Here is a 21680-nt window from a genome sequence, read left to right on the forward strand (position 1 = left end):
TATTATAATTTGTATTTAGAGATTATTTAAAGAAACTTGATAATTTATAACTTGAATTTTCATTAGAGTTACAAGATGTTTTAGATAATTTAACTAGTCTTGACATTAATACATTATTTCTATTTTGACAAGGATTTTGTAAACACCTTAGTTCTATCTTCTTGGTTATTCCCTTCCCAAACTTAACATCTTTTCGGAAAAAAAAAATCTCATAAAATATAGTGTATCATCTATACATGGTCTCTATAGATAAAACTTAAAGAACCAAAATAACACAAAATCATTAAAAAAATGTTAAGGTAGTTATATAAAAAATAAGTTTAAGTTTAATTCAACCTACTCATGAAATTTGTATCAACTTATACATTATAAAATATTTTATTTTTAGTAAATCTCCAACAAGTTACAATAAAACACATTAGACCATCTAACTAGTATCAACACTATTATACTAAATTATCATTAGTAAACGATATTTTAGTTCTATTTGTCTAAAATCTCTAATGCATAGTGTGTTAATCATAATTTCAATCATCATATTTTTAAATATAAAGAAGATAATTTCAAATCTCCAAAGTTCAGATATACCTTTCAAGTCATTTTTAAAAAAATTTAACATCAATTAAAATATAACTAAATTATAATATATATATATATACTTGATTTTATTAAATTAGTTTTATAGAATTGAATTAATTTAAATTTTATAAATATTTTATTATTTTAGTAACGTTTGTAGGAAATCTTACTAACACTTGTAGCCGTCTCCGCGTCACCTTTGACGTGAAAGTGAATCATCATTACTGAATTGTATAATCTTTCCAAATCTTTTTTCATATTGCACAACTACCAGATACAAAAAGTTATCCATACAACCTTCTCAAAATGATAAAGATGTCAAAACCTTCTCACATGGAAACATTACAAAGTTAGAATCTGTTGAATCATGGCCCGGACCCAAGCGTATCACAAATGGCTCATTCCATCTTTAATGGCAAAGAGGAGGTTCATGTGTTAAGTTTTTTTTATTATATATAAAAGCAAATACTAATAAGAGTATCTATTTTTTACACACCTTACATAATATACTTATTCTTGACCAACCAATTAGAAATGTTTTAGGTTAAAGTTGTTCATACTCTTGTCTAGAATCAAATGAAAAATACTTTCTCACTCTTTCATTGCTAAAATAATTATAAGAAAACTTGTACTAAATCATATTTACTTATTATATATCCATTAAAAAAATTAGAAAACAAACTCTATATCAAGACACAAGCTAAATTGATATAGCTTATTAATGAACAACCACAAAATAAACTAAGTTTTGATAAATTTAAATTTATTTTAATCTTATAAAAAGGATACATACATTAAAAAGATATAGGTTTTCTAATATAATAACGCAAAGGGTGAAATGAAAAAAAAAATAGTAAATTAATGATCACATAATTCATTTTTCATAATTTAAAAAAATTTAGAATCATTAAACTTGCCTTAAATTATATAATTTTCCTATTTTTTAACAAAAAAATAAAAGATTATTAATAGGACATTAAAATAAGTATATGACCCAAAAAGTACAAAGAAACAAAAAGGCATATTGGTATATTACATAGTTATGCACATATGCGTGAATCATTACCTCTCATCCCAAAATTGTAATAAGCACATAACAACTTTCACTACCATCATCACGACTTTCCAAATCAATGCATCACACTTTTTGTTCATGTATAGTTTTACCATTATTCTACGTGTTTGCAGTTGATTTGTTTTTATAATTTTGTAACATTCGATCTTCGTTACTTATATATGGATATAGTTGAAAAACAAAGTAATAATTTAAAATAGCATGAAAAATATATGTTTTAAATTTTAAATAATTTAGCTTACATATATGAGTATATAGATAAGAGATGAAACTAGAAAAAAAGGTGCATTTGCAATAATTGTCATATATTTAGAACGTGTTGATGTTTTTTTTTTTGGTTTAAATATAAAATAAGGATATGACGATAGTTTGCTTTATATTTTAATTTTTTTATCATTATTTCGCATAAAATAATATTTTATATAAGAAATAAAGTTAATATTAGTACATATCACCAAAAAGTAATTAACATATCTATTTTATTTAAAAAAATATGAATGTAAGAGATAATAATATTAGGGTAATGCAAAAGCTTAAACATTAAAATATAGTCAGTCTTACCTTATAATTTTTAACATTTTTATATTATTTTAAATATCACTACAAGAAAATCATTAAATAAAAATCGAGACAAAAAATAATTAGTTACTATATTGACTAAATTAAAGATATTTTAGAGATTACAAAAAATTTTAATTTCTAAATTAATTTCTATTATTGTTAAATGTTTCTAAATTGGTATCTAATTAACTATCTTTTTGCTATCAAATTTAAAATCTAAATAATTGGTAGTTAAAATCTTGATAGCTAATTAGATACCAATTTAAAAACTATTTAAGAATAATATAAACTAATTTAAAAAAAAATAAAAATTAATATCTAATTTAAACATTATAACAATTAATTATTTTATTTTTTGTCTTTAAAATTGATTTTTAATTTATGATCTTCTTGTAATGTAGGTAATTTATATGATCATTATACCCTTAAGTTTTTACTGTGTTATGTGACAAATAACAAGTTAGTATCATTAGATATGTTTATTTAGGATAGTGACCCTATGGAAAAAATTAGGATTTAATGGAACGGTAATTAATATAGAAAACCAATTAAAATAAAGTTAAATTGCACTCTGTATTCCTATTTTGCACTGGATCAGACTACATAAAAACTTACATTGTGTAAAATTATGTTGTATGGAGTTAATTTAGACTATACGATTACTTTTGTGATTAACATCAATACCTTGGATATTAGTAACAAGTTTATAATTTTTAGTGAAAGTTAATTCTTGTGTCTAATCTAACTTAACCAATTTTAGAAAAGAATCTAAAAACTAAATTAATCACAAATGGACATTATTAAACAAGCAAAGAAGATATGTTCCATATACTACATATAACCTTATCAACGAATATAATTTGTGAATAACATAAAGTTACACACAGATATAATTTTGCAGAAAATATTTGTAAATAAGAGACAAATTTGATGTAATAAACACAATAGATATTCATAACAAATAATGTAAAATATTTAAACTCTTGACAATTTACTCAGTTCTCTTTTAAGGCAAAAACAACTTTTTGCTTACTATCTATTTATTTTTTCTTCCAATAAACAAAAAAACATTTTATATACAAAAGTTTAAAGGAATTCAACGAATTTGGTTGATCATGACATCTCTACATCATCCCTGAAATCGCCATTGTTACCAATGACATCTTTTAAAAAAAATTATATATTAAAACACATTGATGAAAAATATGATAAACATAAAAGAATTAACGAAATTTTTGTGGATATCTCACATGGAAATTAAATTCTTATCTATTAATAACATCAAATTGTGTAAAAAAAATATAATTTTCATGTCAAGTAATTTTTGTTTCTTGAACTTTTATCTGTCACGCAATCCATTTTTTTTATGTGTGTTAAAGTTCTTCACTTAAGCAACTTTATATTTTATCTGTGTTAAAGTTTTTCACTTAAGAAACTTTTTCTCCCTATAGGTCAATAGAAAAAGAAAATAGTTTACATGGGATATAACTATATACCTGTTAGGATACTCTTGTAACCCGATGTATAGGTCTTATATATATTTTTCTTGTAATTTTTCTATGCACATAGTGGGTTTTCAATAATATTCTATCGTTTTTTTTCTCTTATGGTTCACTACATACTCTAACATGGTAGGTATCAAGAGATTTTTTTTTTCTGCTGTCTTTTTCTCGTGTCTTCTTCCATCTTTACTAAGGGCATGTCCCCTGCATTCATGAGGTCTTTCGTTCCAACCTTGCATAATTTCACAACGCCTACTTCTCTCAAAGTTTTTTATGATAACTTCCTACTATGGAAACAATAGGTTCTTGCAACTGTTGATGGTCTTCTATTAACCAAATATCTTGACAACTCTGATACCCTCACGCCTTCTTTTTACTGCTGATGGTCCTTCTACTTGCTCCAATCCTACTTACTCCTTCTGCAAGCAGCAAGACAACCTCATCATTGTCTGGATGTTTGCCTCTATGACTTCCATTTCTTACCAAAATGATATGTCTTCAATCTTCATCTCAAATCTGGTCCACTCCACTTTACATATGTGTTTTGCATCAAACACTCATGCATAGATAAAAAAATACAAACTGCACCTCAAGACCTCTAAGAATGATCTAACTATAGGTGCCTATCTTTTAGACAATAAAAAAAATTGCTGATTCCCTAGAGGCCATAAGTGCTCCAGTCACGATTGAAAGATCAAGTGGAGGCCATTCTTGATAGTCTATTAGAGGACTATGATCCTTTTAGGGCCACCATCATGTCAAGGTCAAAACCATATACCATAAATGAAATAGAAGCTCTTCTGTTAGCGCAAGTAGAACATCTCGATAAACATCGCCTTCTTGATCCTCTCACCTCTCCAGCGGCTGCTGCTGCCTCATGGAATCCAATGCAATCCAGAAATGAAAGAACAATTTTCGTGGAATCCAATGCCTCATGGAATCAAAGAACAAGTTTAACAATTTTCGTTGTAATCATGGCTACTCTTGTTCAAATTCTTTTCATGGGCCTCGTTCTTTCAACTTCAGACCTCAACACAATGGCTCTTGGAATTCTTCTTCCACTACTTCTCGGCCTACTTGTCAAATTCGCAAGAAACCTGGGCATTCTTCTGGTAATGATATGATCAACACTCTTCAAATAGGGCTCACGCAAATTTCACTCATATGTCTCTACAAGACAACGAGTCCCATGATTCTTCTCTGTTAGTTCCTTCTTCTCTTGAAGATCCTATGTGGTACCCAGACAGTGGCACAACACACCACATCACGAATAACTCCTCTACTTACACTAACAAGAATTCCTATGATGGCACTAACATAGTAAAAATGGGTAATTGAAAAGGTTTGCATATCTCTCATATCGATTATGCTAATCTTTGTTCTTCTATTTCCAATAACACTCTTGTTTTAAAAGATCTTCTTCATGTCCCTGAGATTACTAAGAATCTTATAAGCGTTTCCAAATTCTGTCGTGATAACAATGTTCTTTTTTAATTTCATTCTAACACATGCTATGTTGTTCTTTAGGTTACGAAAAGAGTTCTTATACAAAACATTCTTAAAGACGACTTACATATCTTTCATGCCTTAAAATCTATTTCTGGTTGCTCTATAAATATTATATCTTTCACTACTGATAAAATCACTTTAAACACTTAGAATGAATGCTTTGGCCACTGTAGTTTTAAACTTCTTAAATAAATTTTGTCACACTGTAATATACATGTTTGTGATAATGTTCGTGGAAAATGCCATCAGTTACCTTTTTATCTTTCTTTTCATACTTACAGTAAACCTCTTAAATTGATTTACACTGATATATGGGGCCCTTCTCTGTCATGGCTTCCAATGGTGCATGTTTGTTAGAGATCACATTCAACAACAACATGTAAAGCTGCTTCATATCCCTGCTCGCTATGAAGTGGCAAACCCTCTCACTAAATCTATATCTGACTCAAGTTTCCTCTTGCTCAGAACTAAACTCGTAGTGACTATCAAACTACCATGAGTTTAAGGGGTGTTAAAGATACCGTTCTAACCCACTCCATGAGTCCTATATATATTTTGCTTATAACTGCTCTCCACATAGTGGGTTTACACACATCAATAATATTATGTTGTTTTCTCTCTCTTATGGCTCACAACATACTCTAACAATACCAAGTATAAGTTAATATATCCATTATAATGACATAACCAAATGGATGAAGAAATAAATAAAAATAAAACTATCTTTATATTCATGAAAATCATTTTTATTATTGACCAAAGTAATCTGAATACTCCAAATATTTATGATTATCCTTCTTACAAAATTTAATCAACAAATCATCCTTAATTGTTATCCTGAAAATAGTTAAAATATAAAACAAAGTTTCAAATGGATGAGAATTATCAAATATTAACTTTATACTAACAATTTTTATAATGCATAAAAAAGTATTAAATTAAATATAAAAAATTAGTACTAGAAAATTAAAAAAGTGAAGCAAGACAACCAAAATTAGGTGAGTTATAATTACTCACCGAGTGAGTTATAAGTAGAAAATGAAAATGACAAAAAGAAGAAAAACGAACCCTTACCCAACTTAGGGTATTGTTTTTAGGCGAACAGGCACACAAGGGTATGGGAAAAAGGTAGGAGAGAAGAAGCGCCAAAAAGTTCCTTTTATATTTTGCGGTATCCTGCTTCCATTTCATGCATCACACCACATTTGTGAAATGAGGAAAAGAATGGTAAGAGAAAAAGAGAATGGAAAATAAGTTTATTTTATTTTTTAGAATTTTGCATACTTATAATAAATTAAGTATGAAAATAGAGAAGGTGATGATGACGTGTCAAAACTTGAGCGAATTAATGAAGTGTGAAGCACAGTGGGAAGTGTTACGAGAGCATTAAAGATAAACAGTGAGCTATAACGTGGAACCATGACAGCCACTCAAAATAAAACTAAGACCGAACAACTCCAAGGACAGGACAAAGACACACACTTTCCACAAACCTTCATCATCTCAAAATCTATCCACATCAAATCGCCACCCTCAATTCCACCCATCCAACGCTCACAAACCACCTCAAATCCCAACCGTATCCCCTGAAACAAGCACACATACATAAAAAAAAATCAAACCCCTCTCACTGTCTCACTCTCACTCCCCACTCTTTCACCATGAATTCTATTGCTCTCAAAACCTTCGTCGGCCTCCGCCAAACCTCGCCGGATGCACAGCATTTCGCCGCCCAGCCAAGACTCCCCCCTCCCCACCGCAAGTTAAGGATCGTGGCCGGGAAGTTCAGCCCCAAGCTGCAGGGGCGCAACCTACGAGTAGCGGTGGTGGGCGGTGGTCCCGCCGGCGGAGCGGCGGCGGAGACGCTGGCGAAGGGTGGCGTGGAGACTTTCCTTTTCGAGCGGAAGCTGGACAACTGCAAGCCGTGCGGGGGAGCGATTCCGCTGTGCATGGTGGGGGAGTTCGACCTGCCGCTGGACATCATCGACCGGCGGGTGACGAAGATGAAGATGATATCGCCGTCGAACGTGGCGGTGGACATCGGGAGAACGCTTAAGCCGCACGAGTACATAGGCATGGTCCGGCGAGAGGTGCTGGACGCTTACCTGAGAGAGCGGGCGAAGGAGAATGGGGCCAATGTCATCAACGGGCTGTTCACGAAAATGGATATTCCGAAGGATAACAACACCCCCTACGTTCTCCATTACTCTTCCTACGATAACAAAACCGGCGGGGCTGGTGAGAAGCGTACCTTGGAAGTTGACGCTGTCATTGGTGCTGATGGCGCTAATTCTAGAGTCGCCAAGTCTATTGATGCTGGTGAATATGAGTACGCCATCGCTTTTCAGGTACTACTCTATTTCTTCTTCCACACTCTCCAACATCTTTTACTCACTTCGTATCATCATTGGTTAGAGTTTATAAATTTATACGGGATACTTGTTTAATAAGAAGTATGCCCCGCAATTTCTTTCTTTTTTTTGTGAATTTATAACTGTTACTTGGGTTCTTGTCGTTATCAAAGAGTTTCTCATGTTGTAAACTGTCAATTGGATTCTACCAGCAGTCAATTTGGTCGTGACCAATTTTGTTCAGAAACGTAGTAAAATTGCTCTCCAATGTTAAAGATCTTATTCAACCACCCCCAAGCTACTTATTGAGTTGTCTGGTAGATGCCAGAGTAATGGATTTAGTTGGTTATGCCTTTTCGTGGAGTCACGAATCAAATTTGCTGGTGATGAAACTTTTAGTAACTAAATAATTGTGAAAGAACAGCACAAATAACAGTCAAGAAACTACATCAAAGTTTTTTCCTTACATATGAATGCTCTTTTTCTTGTCTGGGATGTAGGGAATTTTCTTCAAAGTTGGTGATTTCCTTTTTAAAAAAAAAAAAGAATATAGGCTTCTGATTTGTGAATTACTATGGCGGAAAATGCATTGTATATGTGTGTTTGAACTTTCAAATGGATGTTATTGGCGTGTGAGTGTTGCTGTTATGATTTTGGGAAGGTAATAACACTAGCATGTGTCGTTTTGATTGCATTTCTCAGGAGAGGGTAAAAATTCCGGATGATAAGATGGCGTATTACGAGGACCTTGCGGAGATGTACGTGGGCGATGATGTTTCTCCGGATTTCTACGGGTGGGTATTTCCAAAATGTGACCATGTGGCTGTTGGCACTGGTACCGTGACACACAAGGGGGACATCAAGAAGTTCCAACTAGCAACAAGGAAAAGAGCAGAAGACAAAATTTTGGGAGGCAAGATCATCAGAGTGGAGGCTCACCCTATCCCGGAACATCCGCGGCCGCGAAGGTTGTTGGGAAGAGTGGCCCTGGTGGGTGATGCTGCTGGGTATGTAACGAAATGCTCCGGAGAGGGGATATATTTTGCGGCCAAGAGTGGGAGGATGTGTGCAGAGGCAATTGTTGAAGGTTCAGAGAATGGGAAGAGGATGGTGGAAGAAGGGGACTTGAGAAAGTACTTGGAGAAGTGGGATAAGGCTTATTGGCCCACTTACAAGGTGTTGGATGTGCTTCAGAAGGTGTTTTACAGGTCCAACCCTGCGAGGGAAGCGTTTGTGGAGATGTGTGCTGATGAGTATGTGCAGAAGATGACCTTTGATAGCTATTTGTACAAGACAGTGGTGCCTGGCAATCCACTGGAGGATCTGAAATTGGCCATTAACACCATTGGGAGCTTAGTTAGGGCCAGTGCCATAAGGAGGGAGATGAATAAACTTAACGTATGACAATACTCATCGTCTCTCTGTCTCTCATATTTATAATTCTTTTTTTGCGTTATGTAATCTCCCAGTGACATGATCTCCTTGTTATTAAGTGATATGGTGATTATATATGTACGTGTAAGCAGAAGGATTGAAAATTTTCATGCAAATCCCATAACAGCACTTTTGCACCTACTCAATAATCCAAAATAATAGTTTGATTCGTCCATATTCTGGTTTAAAAAAAGGATGAAGGAAAGTGATTTGAGGTTAAATTTAATGATATGTCCATGTTAATGATGTAATGATAGGCACAACTAGTCTCAAAGTTTTTCTTCATTTTATATGCTTTTAACAATGTGCGCCATTTACCTTTTGGTTATATTCAAGGGTCCAAGTTACATAAAGATTTCGTGCATTTTCTATTATTATTATTTGGCTTAAATATTTTTTATTCTAGTATTTTTTTTTAATTTAGCTCTATTATTAATAAAAATTCCAAGTCTATCAATTTTATAAATTTAACCGTGCAACTAGTTTAAGATTCAATTAAGTACCTCAATTATTAAAAATATAATAGTATTGAATTGATGTCAGCAGATTTATAAATTATCACTACTTGTTGATTATAAATTGCATTTTATGTAAATTAAAACAGTTAATATTTTTGTAATAATTCCTTGCTAATTAGCTAAAAATTGATTATATCATTGCATTTCTTAAAAATTAAAAGACTTCATGAAACTTTTATTAATAATGGCATAAAATAAAATAATAGTGTAAAAAATGTAATTAAACGTTATTTTTTTCTTATCAACTGTGGATTTAACTATATAAATAATTTACTCTCACAACAGTTGTATACCCACGACCTATACATAATTTCTATTTATGAATGCAATTGATTGCATGACTTTTTAACATAAATTTTACAAATAAATTCAGAAAGATAGGTTCATTACCTTAAAACATATTTAATAGAAATTACTTTCTAAAGTATTTATGAATACAAGTATCATTATATAAATTTGAAATATAAATTGTTTAAAATTAAGGAGAGAGATGAATTTACCCATTATGCATAAGATTATATCTATTAGCTCTTAAATATAAATAATTATTATATATTAAAAGAAATCCAGTCTTGGAGGTAAATTTTCTATCTAGCACCATTTACACTTTTATTTTCCTATCTATCACCCTTTTGTTTTTATTTTCCTATCTAGCAATTTTTTTTATTTCCCTATCTAACACATTTTTATTTTTTATTTTCCTATCTAGCACCATTTCAAAAATAAATAAATAAATACATTTTTTTTTGATAATTTTAATTTTGAATGCATTAAAAAATAAATATTTTTAATGTTTAAAATAGTTTAAAATATAATTAATGAATAAATAAATGAGTTTTTACAAAAAAAAATAAAAAGTAATAAATTTAAAATGTTTATGAATGAAGAAAATAAAAAACTAAACTCTACAACAACATAAAAGTTGAATTTATAAACATACATTAGTATTTATTTTTATTATTATTGATGATGTAATAATGTTAATTTCAAGTAAAAAATACACGACATAATTATAAAAAAAAAACAAGTTGAAAAAGGACTAATATGGACATAAGAGAACAACATGAGCGAACAAAAAAATGTTCATATTGTCAAATACTAGGACACACATAAAAAAACATGTCCCAACATTACTAGATTGTGCACTTCTCGTCATTAATTATGTTTCATTTCGTACAAATTATTTAATGTACCATTGAAGAAAGTATTAAATGAATTATCAACTTTCATTTATTTTCATTCTTATGATCAACATATACTTATTTACTATCGCCTTATATCTCTTATATTTATTTTATTTGGATTTTTTTTATATCTTATCTTTATCTTATTTTGTTTTGTCTTTATTTTATATCTTTTATGTTTTTAGTTATTATTTTTTTTTGCCATTCTTTATTTATTTCTGTTTTCTGTTTTTATTTTATTATTGTTGTTTTTATTTTCTATACTTATTTATTTTTGCATTTTTTTCTTATCATTTTTAAGCATTAAATGTAACATTTGCATTAGTTTTTTTTAGGATTTTGCATTTAGGGTAGACACTTCAATATTATTTATGTGTCCACTATTAATTAATACTAATTGACTTTGTTTTTTTTTTATAATTATGTTCTGTATTTTTTACTTGAAATTAACATGATTACATCATTAATAATAAAAAAATATATACTAATTTATGTTTATAGATTCAACTTTCATGTTGTTGTAGAGTTTAATTTTTTATTTTCTTTATTCTTAAAAAAAATAATTTTAAACTAAACATTTTTAATTTATTATTTTTATTTTGTAAACATTCATTTCTTTATTCATTAATTATATTTCTAACTATTTTAAACATTAAAAATATTTATTTTTTAATGCATTCAAAATTAAAATTATCAAAAAAATAATAATTTATTATTTATTTATTTATTTTTGAAATGGTGCTAGATAGGGAAATAAAAAATAAAATGGTGCTAGATAGGGAAATAAAAACAAAAGGATGCTAGACAGAGAAATAAAAACAAAATAATGCTAAATAGGGAAATAAAAACAAAAGAGTGTTAGATAAGAAAATAAAAATGTAAATGGTGCTAGAGAGGGAATTTACCCCAGTTTTGATGTCTTAAATAAATGAAACATTTTAGTTTCTTAAAATTTAAGATACAATTTAAATGTTTGAAAAATTATGTTAAACTAAAAAGTGTTTTAGTTTTTGAATTTATAAAGTAAATTGACAAGATTAAAAAGATAATTAAGAGGTAAATAATTGATATAAAAGAAGAAAAGTGATGGGAGGACGTGGCAGCAGAGTGAAGAAGCATTTTGGGAGTAGATTAATTTTCTCTTTAGCGTTTGGTAAGGTAAAGGGTAGAGTGTGTATATTTATTCTGCATTCGGCTGGTGTTTGCATTCGTCCACCATCCATACCAATCCAATCTCTCAGGCGGAGATTTCAACCCAACTTTGCTTCTTAAAGCTCTTCGTCTTTCTCATCATCGTTCATTCCCAGGTGCGTTTTTCTCTTTCTCCCCTCAGATCTCAATCCTTTCCCTCATTCCAGATCTGTTCAAGCGTTTTTCTCTTCCGTTTCCCCTTCTCTGCTTTTCATTTCTCGCTTCTATTATCAATGTCGAATTTCCATTTCAAATTATGCTCTCATTACTAATCTCGACCATGCATGCTAGTTTTCGCCGCTTTCCATGCTGCGTGTCATTTCATTGCGCTTTTAGGTTCCAACCTGTTTCTTAGCATATGTTGAATAATTTGTTGGGCTAGTGTTTAGCTCATAAATCTGTTGGAAAATAAGCCTTGCGTTTTATTGTTTCTTTGGTGTTTTTGTTAGCTTTCAGACAGGTTTCTGTGGTTTAATGGAACATATCTCGTGCCATTTTTTTGTATCGCAGGTTGAGATGGCAGCGGCACCTGCAGCTACTTTTACTATTGGATCCACCGCCTCCCTTGGCCAAAGAGGAAGCTCTCTTCCTCAATCAAGGTCTTTTGGGTTGAAATTCAACTCCCAGAATCCTTTGAAGAGTTTCTGTGGCCTCAAGGCTATGTCATCTGTGAGATGTGAGTCAGAATTATCTTTCTTAGGTAACAAAAGTGGTTCTGCTCTGCGGGCATCCTTTGCATCCAAGGCTCAGAAGGAAAACAGCCAGAAATTCAACTACCAGTTGCAGCCTCAGGCTTCGTACAAAGTTGCAGTTCTTGGTGCTGCTGGAGGGATTGGGCAGCCGCTCTCGCTTCTCATCAAGATGTCCCCTTTAGTGTCCGACTTGCATCTCTATGATATTGCAAATGTCAAGGGAGTCGCTGCTGATATCAGTCACTGCAACACACCCTCACAAGTCAAGGATTTCACTGGAGCTTCTGAGTTGGCAAATTGTTTGAATGGTGTGAATGTTGTTGTCATTCCTGCCGGTGTTCCAAGGAAGCCTGGCATGACTCGTGATGACCTTTTCAACATCAATGCTGGAATAGTCAGGGACTTGGTTTCGGCTGTTGCGGATAATTGCCCTGGTGCTTTTATTCTAATTATCAGTAACCCAGTGAACTCTACTGTGCCTATTGCTGCAGAAGTTTTGAAACAGAAGGGTGTCTATGATCCTAAAAAGCTCTTTGGTGTTACCACACTGGATGTTGTGAGGGCAAACACATTTGTTGCCCAGAGGAAGAACCTGAAGCTGATTGATGTTGATGTCCCTGTTGTTGGGGGCCATGCCGGGATTACCATTCTTCCTCTGTTGTCAAAGACAAGACCCTCAGCGAGTTTCACTGATGAAGAGGTTGAGGAGTTAACGGTCAGGATTCAAAATGCCGGAACTGAAGTTGTGGAAGCAAAGGCAGGTGCTGGGTCTGCTACCTTGTCGATGGCATATGCAGCTGCTAGATTTGTTGAATCGTCTCTGCGAGCACTTGATGGAGACGGGGATGTGTATGAATGCTCATTTGTGCAATCAGATTTGACTGACCTTCCATTCTTTGCTTCAAGGGTGAAGCTTGGTAAGAAAGGTATCGAGGCTTTAATTCCATCTGACCTCCAAGGGTTGACTGATTATGAGCAGAAGGCTTTGGAAGCCCTTAAGCCAGAACTCAAGTCCAGCATAGAGAAGGGGATTGCTTTTGCTCAGAAGCAAGCTGTTGCTGCTTAGCTTTATTTTATCAACGGTGATTTCTTGGGTTATGAATTTATTTGAGCATAAATACTAGGAGAAATTAGGTTGCGGATTTGTTGTAGCATCTTTTCTGCTTCCAGAACTTAGGATTCAAATTTTCCGTAGTATCAATTCTACTTCCAGTTTTGTTAGTAGAACGGGAGGGAGCTTCCATTTCTGTTCTATACCAAGCTTAGGTTTTGATAAAAATCTCCGAAGATGTCACCATTATAATGTAGAATCGGAGAAACATAAATGTTTGAATAATACGGCCACTGGACCAGCTTTTGGTTTTTCGATGAATCATTTAGAATCCAGACAAGCTCTGGCCTAGTTGAACATGCAGTACACTTTTCGGTCATCAATGCCAGATCAATGCGCCCTTTAGTTGATAGATACAAATATTCTGCGCGTAGAAGATTGCAGTTTGAAACTGCAGGACGAGGTGTTTTAATCCTACGACTCATGAATTTTAAGTTGTATTTGTAATTTCTTATTAGTAAAATATTTTTTCACGATCAAAATTGTCCGCAATTAGTTATCTTACCCGGTTAGAATGAATTAGATTTTGATAATATTCTTACTCCTAAGTCACTCGCCAGACGTAGAAGAGCAATTTTAAGTAAAAAAAGATGGGAGAAAAAACTGTCAGATGCCATTCTCTGAATGGAATGCATCGAAAATTATCAATTCGACATTATCAGAGTGCTTTGTTATTGTTCACTTGATAGATTTTGAATCGACAAAAGCTGTATTGAGAGAGTTGATCCAGTTCGCAGGGATTGTATCCTTGTTAGCACTTTGAGGAATGACAACAAAATCCCCGCGTGACGAACCTACCCTGTCTCAGGTAAAATGACTCTAGCTCATTATTTTTTGTACTAATCCATATAAGCAAAAGTTCTTCAAAAACTGAAAAACAAAATTCTCATGCCAACAACAAATTTGCGGGATAGCAGATTTGATGTTTTGCACTCAGGCCACTGGTGTTTGGTAGGTGTCTGATAACATGTCCAGCAGGATCGTTCTTGAATGATCTACCCATCAGCTTCGGACACACTAACAGGCGCTGTGGTGCCATGAAATAATACACGAATAAAGCCAATGGTTATATATCCTTCACTGACCCACTAGCAATGCAGTTAAGCCTGCTTGTATTTATGGGTGCATTTCAATTAAGCCAATATTCCATCCAAGGTTCTACAAATAACAGGCCGTAAAGTTAGCAATTCTACATTTTAATAACACTTGGCGCTCGACATGAGACAATTATCACCAGCCCATGATTTCCCTACCAATAGTCCCTACATGAGCAGTGCCCTCCCTTGAAGTGGTGAAACCGATTATGGTCCCTAAGAAGTACATCACGGTTGTAAACCCCAGAAAAAAGTTTTAGAAAATTGTGGCAATCAACACATATACGGACATTACTGGCCACTCTCAGTGTTGTGCCAGGTGGAGTTGCAAGAACCCCAAAAGCAACAGCCAATTTTTCACTGTGATGTGAGAGCACATAGCCCTTTTCTTTGTCATCCATCTTATGTAACTCAGATGAAAGTTCAACAACATAACCAGCAATCCTCAGCTGATGATTAATCTCATCCAGTTTCTCATGAATCAAACGATTTTTCGAATGTGAAACGTCGTCCACAACAAACTCGTGTACTACTCCTTTCAATTCGATTGTGCTACAGCCAGGCGTTGTTTGGATTGCTTTATCTTTCATCAATTTCCTCACCTCTGCTACCTTCTCCCAGTGTCCAGCTGAAGAATAAATATTCAAAAGTAAAACGTAATCCCCAGCTTCTTGAGCTTTCAATTCAATCAAATGCCCGATTACTTGTTCACCAAGTGTAACATGGCCATGAATTCTGCAAGCCCCAAGCAAAGTCCTCCATATTGTGGAATCTGGCTTCACCACCATTGACATAATAAGCTGATAAGCCTTATCAAGCAGGCCAACACGGCCCAAGAGATCAACCATGCACCCATAGTGACGAACGTTGGGAGTTATTCCAAACTCTCTGTTCATACGGTCAAAAACTGACATTCCCTCATCAACCATTCCAGAATGACTGCAAGCTGAAAGGACACCCGTGAATGTCTGATCATCAGGCTGAATGCCAATTCTCAGCATCTCTTCGAATGTCTCGATAGCTTCCCTCCCATATCCATTCATTGCCAAACCAGAGATCATAGCACTCCATGAAACCACACATTTATTTCCTGTTCTCTTAAACATCTCATAAGCCTTATCTAAACAACCACAACGTGAATACATAGAGATGAGTGCATTTGATAAATTGAGAGCAACACCATAACCACGCTCCATTATATAACCATGAATTCGTTCACCAAATTCCAAGGCATTCAAATGAGCACAGGCCTGAAGAAGAAGCAAACAAGTAACATCATCAGGCTCACATTTATCGTTCGAACGCTGCATATCATCAAACAAACTCAAAGCGTCCCGAGTCCTATTATTTCGAACACAGCAAGAGATCATCACATTCCAAGCAACAGTGTCCCTTTGAGGCATCTCATCAAACACCTTACACGCATCACCTCCCCTCTGGCATTGCGAATACAAGTCCATTACAACAGTGAGCAAAAGGGTATCCCATTGGTGCCCATCTTTCAATATGTTACAATGAACCTGAACCCCCCCAAGAAAATACAAAAGCCTGATACAAGACTTAACAGCAAAGGAAGCCGATACAGGGTCTGCAGCAATGCCTCTTCTTCTCATATCCCGATACAAAAGGAGACCCTTTCGCGGGGAATCACTCATGGAACAGGCCCTGATCATGGTGTTGTAATGAGAAACCAAGGGATGGGTGAAATGCTCAAAAAAACGGTGGGAGTAGTTGGCATCTTGCAATGGACCAGAGAGAGCTATACGGGACAAGAACTGAATAGAAACTGGGGGGTATTGAATGAGGTTTGTGCGTATAATGTGAGCGTGGATTTGGAGCAACTGGGTCTTTTGGGAAACAGATTTTATTGCAGAAATAACGGGTTCTAGAGCCATGTGATGCTCAACGTTTGAGGTTTACGGTGAAACCCTGGAGTAGCTTCTGATTACATGGATCATTTCAGTGATCACCAACGAACTACAACCAAAGAAGTTGAACATGCCCAAGGGAACCCATTTTCAAAAGAATTCCACTGTGGAACAGTGAAAGCATGGGATAAATTATTAAAATAATAAATTGCGAAAATATATATTTTCTTCTTCTATTAGAATCACTATCTTGGATAGATTTTAAACCTTAATTATATTTATATTTTAGTCATTTTTTATATTAAATTTTTTAATATTGTATTAATGTATATTTGAGTAGTAATTAATTTGATCCATAAAAAATAGTGAAGTGATGACGAAATGATTTTTTTACACTTCAATCCTTAAAAATATTAATTTAACATGTTACTCTTTTCATGAGTGAAAATGTAAAGAGAGGTTTATAAATAAATTTTCATTTGGGTCTAAAAGAAAGTTGTTTTAATATTAAGTTCTTTTTTAAAAAATATTAACTTATTTTGTTATAATTTTTTTTTCAATGTTCAACCAAATATGTGTAGAATTTCGTTTATTTTTTTTAACCACTATGTCAGTGAGTCTATTCAATCTCTTTTAACAAATTATTTTAGATAATTTCGTTTCTACCACTAATTACCCCTTCCTCTTAAGCTCTATTTGCTTTTATGGATATACGGTTCACAATGAAAAAAATAGATAATATAATATGTGATTTATTTTCTAATTTTATAGTATATATTTAATATTTTAAGAAATTATTTGAAGTTATCTTTTTATTTAATTTGTTGTTGCGTTTATATTAATATTTTTTTTTATAATTATTATGTTTATGAGTTAGTAATTTATTTAATAATAATTTTTTATGAAATTATTTTCTATTGTTAATTACGCTATATTATTTTTAGTATTTTTTTATTTTTTATTACTATAGGGTTTTTAATAATAAAAAATATTATCTTTTATTTATATAAGATCTGATTTATTTTCTAATTTTATAATGTATGTTAAATATTTTAAGAAATTATTTGAAGTTTTGTTTTTATTTAATTTGTTGAATACATTTTTTTTTCTAATTATAATTTTAAAATTATATCTCTTTATATTTAATATATATATTTATTTTTTAATTTTAATTTTTAAATTTACGAAATATATGAAAGTTGTTTATTTTTAAACAAAAATAACTAATTTCATTATTAAAAAATATAATAGACAATAATAAATTTGTAAAGTAACATTTAACAATTTAAAAAAAAATTAAAACTCACTCACAACCATCATATCACTTACAAACTTTCATAAACTTTCTTCATACATCTACTTTAACATATCTCAATCCAAACAACCACACTTTTTTTCACAGTTTCTTCTCACATTTTCACACATCCACTCCTTCAAATCCTCACACATTCACTCTCCAATCCAAACACCATTAAAAAATAAACACAAGGAAATTATATTTATCACTTTTAACAACTTCTTCTCTTGTTCTCTTTTCATGCAAGATTAATCTCTAAGAGTATTTAAATAATAAATAAATATTAATTAGTCTTTTGAAGATTCGTAAACAAATATAAATAAAAACAACATAAACAAGATTATTACTTGATTCACCGCATGAGGATGTCACCTCAATTAGATAGGAGGATTTCTACATTGATTTTGAATTAAAAAAGGTCTTATCATTATTGAATTTGAGTATCAGTCTTTCTGGTTTTGTCTTATTTATTTATTTATTTATTTTGTTTATTACGTCTCTGCAGATAAAAGAAACTGGATTCATTTAAGATGGTGAATGTGTGGAGTTGTTTTACATAATATTTTCTGAGATATTATTTTGTCAGTTGTCTTGTCTAATAAAACTATATTTGTTTTGTATCTTATTCTAGAGACTACAACAAGGATGCGTGTTGTAGCACTTGATTTGATTTGCTTCATCTTTATTATTAATTATAAAGATTTGAAGGACAATGTAATTTCGATATTGGAGTGATCTTGAAAGAAGAGAGAGTCACTTCTCAAGCCTTAATTATTGTTAGATTCATGCTTTACTTTATCATTTTAGAGAGTTTTGATGTAGATAGGTTGACGTATATACAAGATTTAATGATTTTCAGTTTTTTTTTCAAGTTATGTTTCTGTGTAATAGGTTGACATTTATTTTTTTTAAATTAAAGTAATTAAGGGCATTTTTAATAATAATAAAAAGATACAATTGGGGAAAAAATCTAACAATAAAAAACAAATAAATTTAAAACAATATTTTAAAGCTTCCTTGTTGAATTAAACTACTGACGTTATGTGTGATGTAGTGGTGATATATACTTACATGTAACATATTATAAATAATAATTTTTAACCTTGTGTAAATTAAAATTAAGATTAATATGATGGACTGGCCTAATAGAAGTTCACATGTGGATTTGATTCATGAAGTAAAAATAAGAAAAGATAATATATTATTATATTTTGCAGAGTGGATTCGTTTTCTTAGTATGATATTTCATCATCCTGAAGGTTCCAAATTACTTAATTTATTTGTATTAAATCACATTCCTTGCTTAAGAAAATCACCAATTCAGGAAAAGAAAAAAAGAAAGAAAAAATTTATAACTTCAAGTCCCAGTTCCTATTTCTATTTTTTTTTTCGGAAGAAAAATATCTTATTTCCATTTACTTTAGTTGATGGTTGAATAAATTCGTTTATTCATACTCACGAGAAAATAAATAAAAATGGAATAGATGGAACTTTTGATTAATTATAAAATCAATTATACACCTAATGAAATTAAATGAAAAAGTTTGTATAAAAATTAAGTATACAAAGTAATTAAACATAAGCATATTTTACTTTATTTTTATTCTATTATTTCAGAAATCTGTCATATAAACAATTACTACGACCAAACGAGTTTATTATTGCGAGTAAATGAATCAGCAATGTAAAAATAACTCCCACGAAAATAACCAATCATATACTACTACAACGGTGATATCTTATTTATTGACACACAATTTTTAATTCTTATTATTGTCTTGTAATAATCACATATTAATTAACACTTTCATATCAGAAACAATCTTTCTCGTTACATCTTATTACATGATATTAATTTACGGAGATAAAATTTTAAGGTATGTAAGTGGAGAAGTGAGAGGCTATAAAAAGATAGAAAAAGGAAAGTAAATGATAATGTAATAAGTTATGAACTAAAATGAGTAAAAAAAATTATGTATGAGTATTTTTGCAAGTTTAAATTTTAGTTTAAAAAAAACTCTCTCTTGATCCAATATCTAAAATTATCTTCTTTTAAAGATGAAAAAGAAATAGTTTTGAAAATAAAGAGTAAAAAATATGAAGAGAAAAAACGTTATCTTAGTTTTGAAATGAATATTTTTGAATGAACGGAAGAATAAGAATTAAGAATATCCACACATTCATAAATAACATCGAAAGATTCATCCACCATGATAGTAAAGAGATAATAGGTACGTACTTTTCCGCGTAAGGTGCTGGCGGACACAGAAAACAACATCAAACTTTATGTTCCTCTCTCTGCACTTCTTAACTTCAGCAATTCAAAGCAACAGTATACTCCCAATTAAGACCACACAAAAATAACCATAAAGAATTCAATGGTACCAATACTAAACACATTACTATGACTATAAACACCGTATAGAAAGATCTAAATACTCATATTCCTTATCTCAGTTTTAAATATTCGTCGCCAATGATTTTGTTCCATGAACCTCAATTACTCACAAACAGAACACCACCTTTTGAACCCAACAAAAAGAACACCAACCACACTCCATTGCTAATATTTTGATATATAGTTGAGAAGTTTAATAGATATTTAAGCTATAACTGAGAGATAAGATACTTGATGTCTAGTTCTTCTTCACTTTCATTACTATATTCTGGCATTGCGTCAATACTTGTACCACAGGCACTCCAAGAAGAACACTGTGGTTCCCTCTGCCCTAGCTTTCTTTTCTTGTAGTTGGCCTTGAAACATGCCTGTCTAAGCCTTTTTGTGTTATCTTCCAGTTCAATATCTGGCATTTCCTCCAGAAGCTTCTTTTCACTTTCCAATGTCTCAATGGCATATTTCAACTTCTCTTCACTCTCTGGCCCCTCCTCTTTCAGAAGCTCCTGCAGCCCACTTCCCATTGACAAAATTAGGAAATAGCTACCCTCATTTTATCACCATAAAGTACATTAAATAATCAACACATTAGCTAGGATCTTTACCCACACACATATGTCTCACAAAGAGAACGTACGCACCTGTACATTATTTATCAGAGTTTGCAAGCTCATCAGCTTCCTGTGGGGCCACCTTCTTATACCCAACTCTCTGCACCTTTTCTTCAATAGTGTCAGCCCCACATTAAGTTCTCTGGCAGCTTGTGTTATTGGCATGTAAAAGTACTGAGATATGGTCTTCCTTGATAACATTCTGCTACTGCTAGAGTTCGTTCTCTCTTCTCTCCCTTGCTTATTCTCCATCATTTCCTCCAAACCTCCTCCACGTTCTTCGTTCTTACGAAATAAAAAGCCCACTTCCGTATCAAACACAGCATCCACTTCGTTCCACACAGAAAGCCCCTTATTAATATCATAGAAATCGTAGTCTGCTGTAACAAGACAACCAACATCTAAATAAGGACAAGTAAAATAGCAGTGTCGTTATAAAATTTAAAGACTTGGAAAACTCATGTTCTTGATGTTGACGTAAGTATAACCTCGCAGGCTTGGTGTTGGTTCGATGGCGAGTGTTTCATATAAAGGATCTGAAGGGTAATACTCCATAAGAGGAACAGCATCATGGTGGTACTCTTGTATGGCTAAATCGTGCAGTGGAGGATACACTCCAGAGATTTCGCTGAGAAAAGGCATTCCAATAATTACAACTCAAAACCTAAAACAACTTACTAGCATTACATCATGGAAGGTGTAGAAGAT

The 21680-nt window shown here is 32.2% G+C and overlaps 4 protein-coding genes across 4 annotated transcripts; 2 read left to right on the forward strand and 2 right to left on the reverse strand.

The window, feature by feature from the left end:
* The first annotated feature begins 6415 nt into the window (after window positions 1-6415).
* LOC137807767 (geranylgeranyl diphosphate reductase, chloroplastic) lies at window positions 6416-9186 on the forward strand. The gene is made up of 2 exons (XM_068608553.1): window positions 6416-7574; window positions 8280-9186. The coding sequence occupies exons 1-2, from the start codon at window positions 6888-6890 to the stop codon at window positions 8979-8981; spliced, it is 1389 nt and encodes a 462-aa protein (XP_068464654.1). The 5' UTR covers window positions 6416-6887; the 3' UTR covers window positions 8982-9186.
* Window positions 9187-11784: 2598 nt separating this feature from the next.
* LOC137807769 (malate dehydrogenase, chloroplastic) lies at window positions 11785-13968 on the forward strand. Its single transcript, XM_068608554.1, has 2 exons — window positions 11785-12020; window positions 12415-13968. The coding sequence occupies exon 2, from the start codon at window positions 12421-12423 to the stop codon at window positions 13660-13662; it is 1242 nt and encodes a 413-aa protein (XP_068464655.1). The 5' UTR covers window positions 11785-12020; window positions 12415-12420; the 3' UTR covers window positions 13663-13968.
* A 793-nt stretch (window positions 13969-14761) lies between these two features.
* On the reverse strand, window positions 14762-16826 carry LOC137807766 (pentatricopeptide repeat-containing protein At3g47530). The gene has a single exon (XM_068608552.1). The coding sequence runs from the start codon at window positions 16694-16696 to the stop codon at window positions 14957-14959; it is 1740 nt and encodes a 579-aa protein (XP_068464653.1). The 5' UTR covers window positions 16697-16826; the 3' UTR covers window positions 14762-14956.
* A 3707-nt stretch (window positions 16827-20533) lies between these two features.
* On the reverse strand, window positions 20534-21614 carry LOC137805643 (protein RKD1-like). Its single transcript, XM_068605583.1, has 3 exons — window positions 21461-21614; window positions 21003-21352; window positions 20534-20867 (listed from the first exon to the last, which is right to left on the reverse strand). The coding sequence occupies exons 1-3, from the start codon at window positions 21612-21614 to the stop codon at window positions 20574-20576; spliced, it is 798 nt and encodes a 265-aa protein (XP_068461684.1). The 3' UTR covers window positions 20534-20573.
* Window positions 21615-21680: the final 66 nt, after the last annotated feature.

This window comes from Phaseolus vulgaris, chromosome 3, assembly GCF_000499845.2.
Source record: "Phaseolus vulgaris cultivar G19833 chromosome 3, P. vulgaris v2.0, whole genome shotgun sequence".
NCBI classification, from domain to species: domain Eukaryota; kingdom Viridiplantae; phylum Streptophyta; class Magnoliopsida; order Fabales; family Fabaceae; genus Phaseolus; species Phaseolus vulgaris.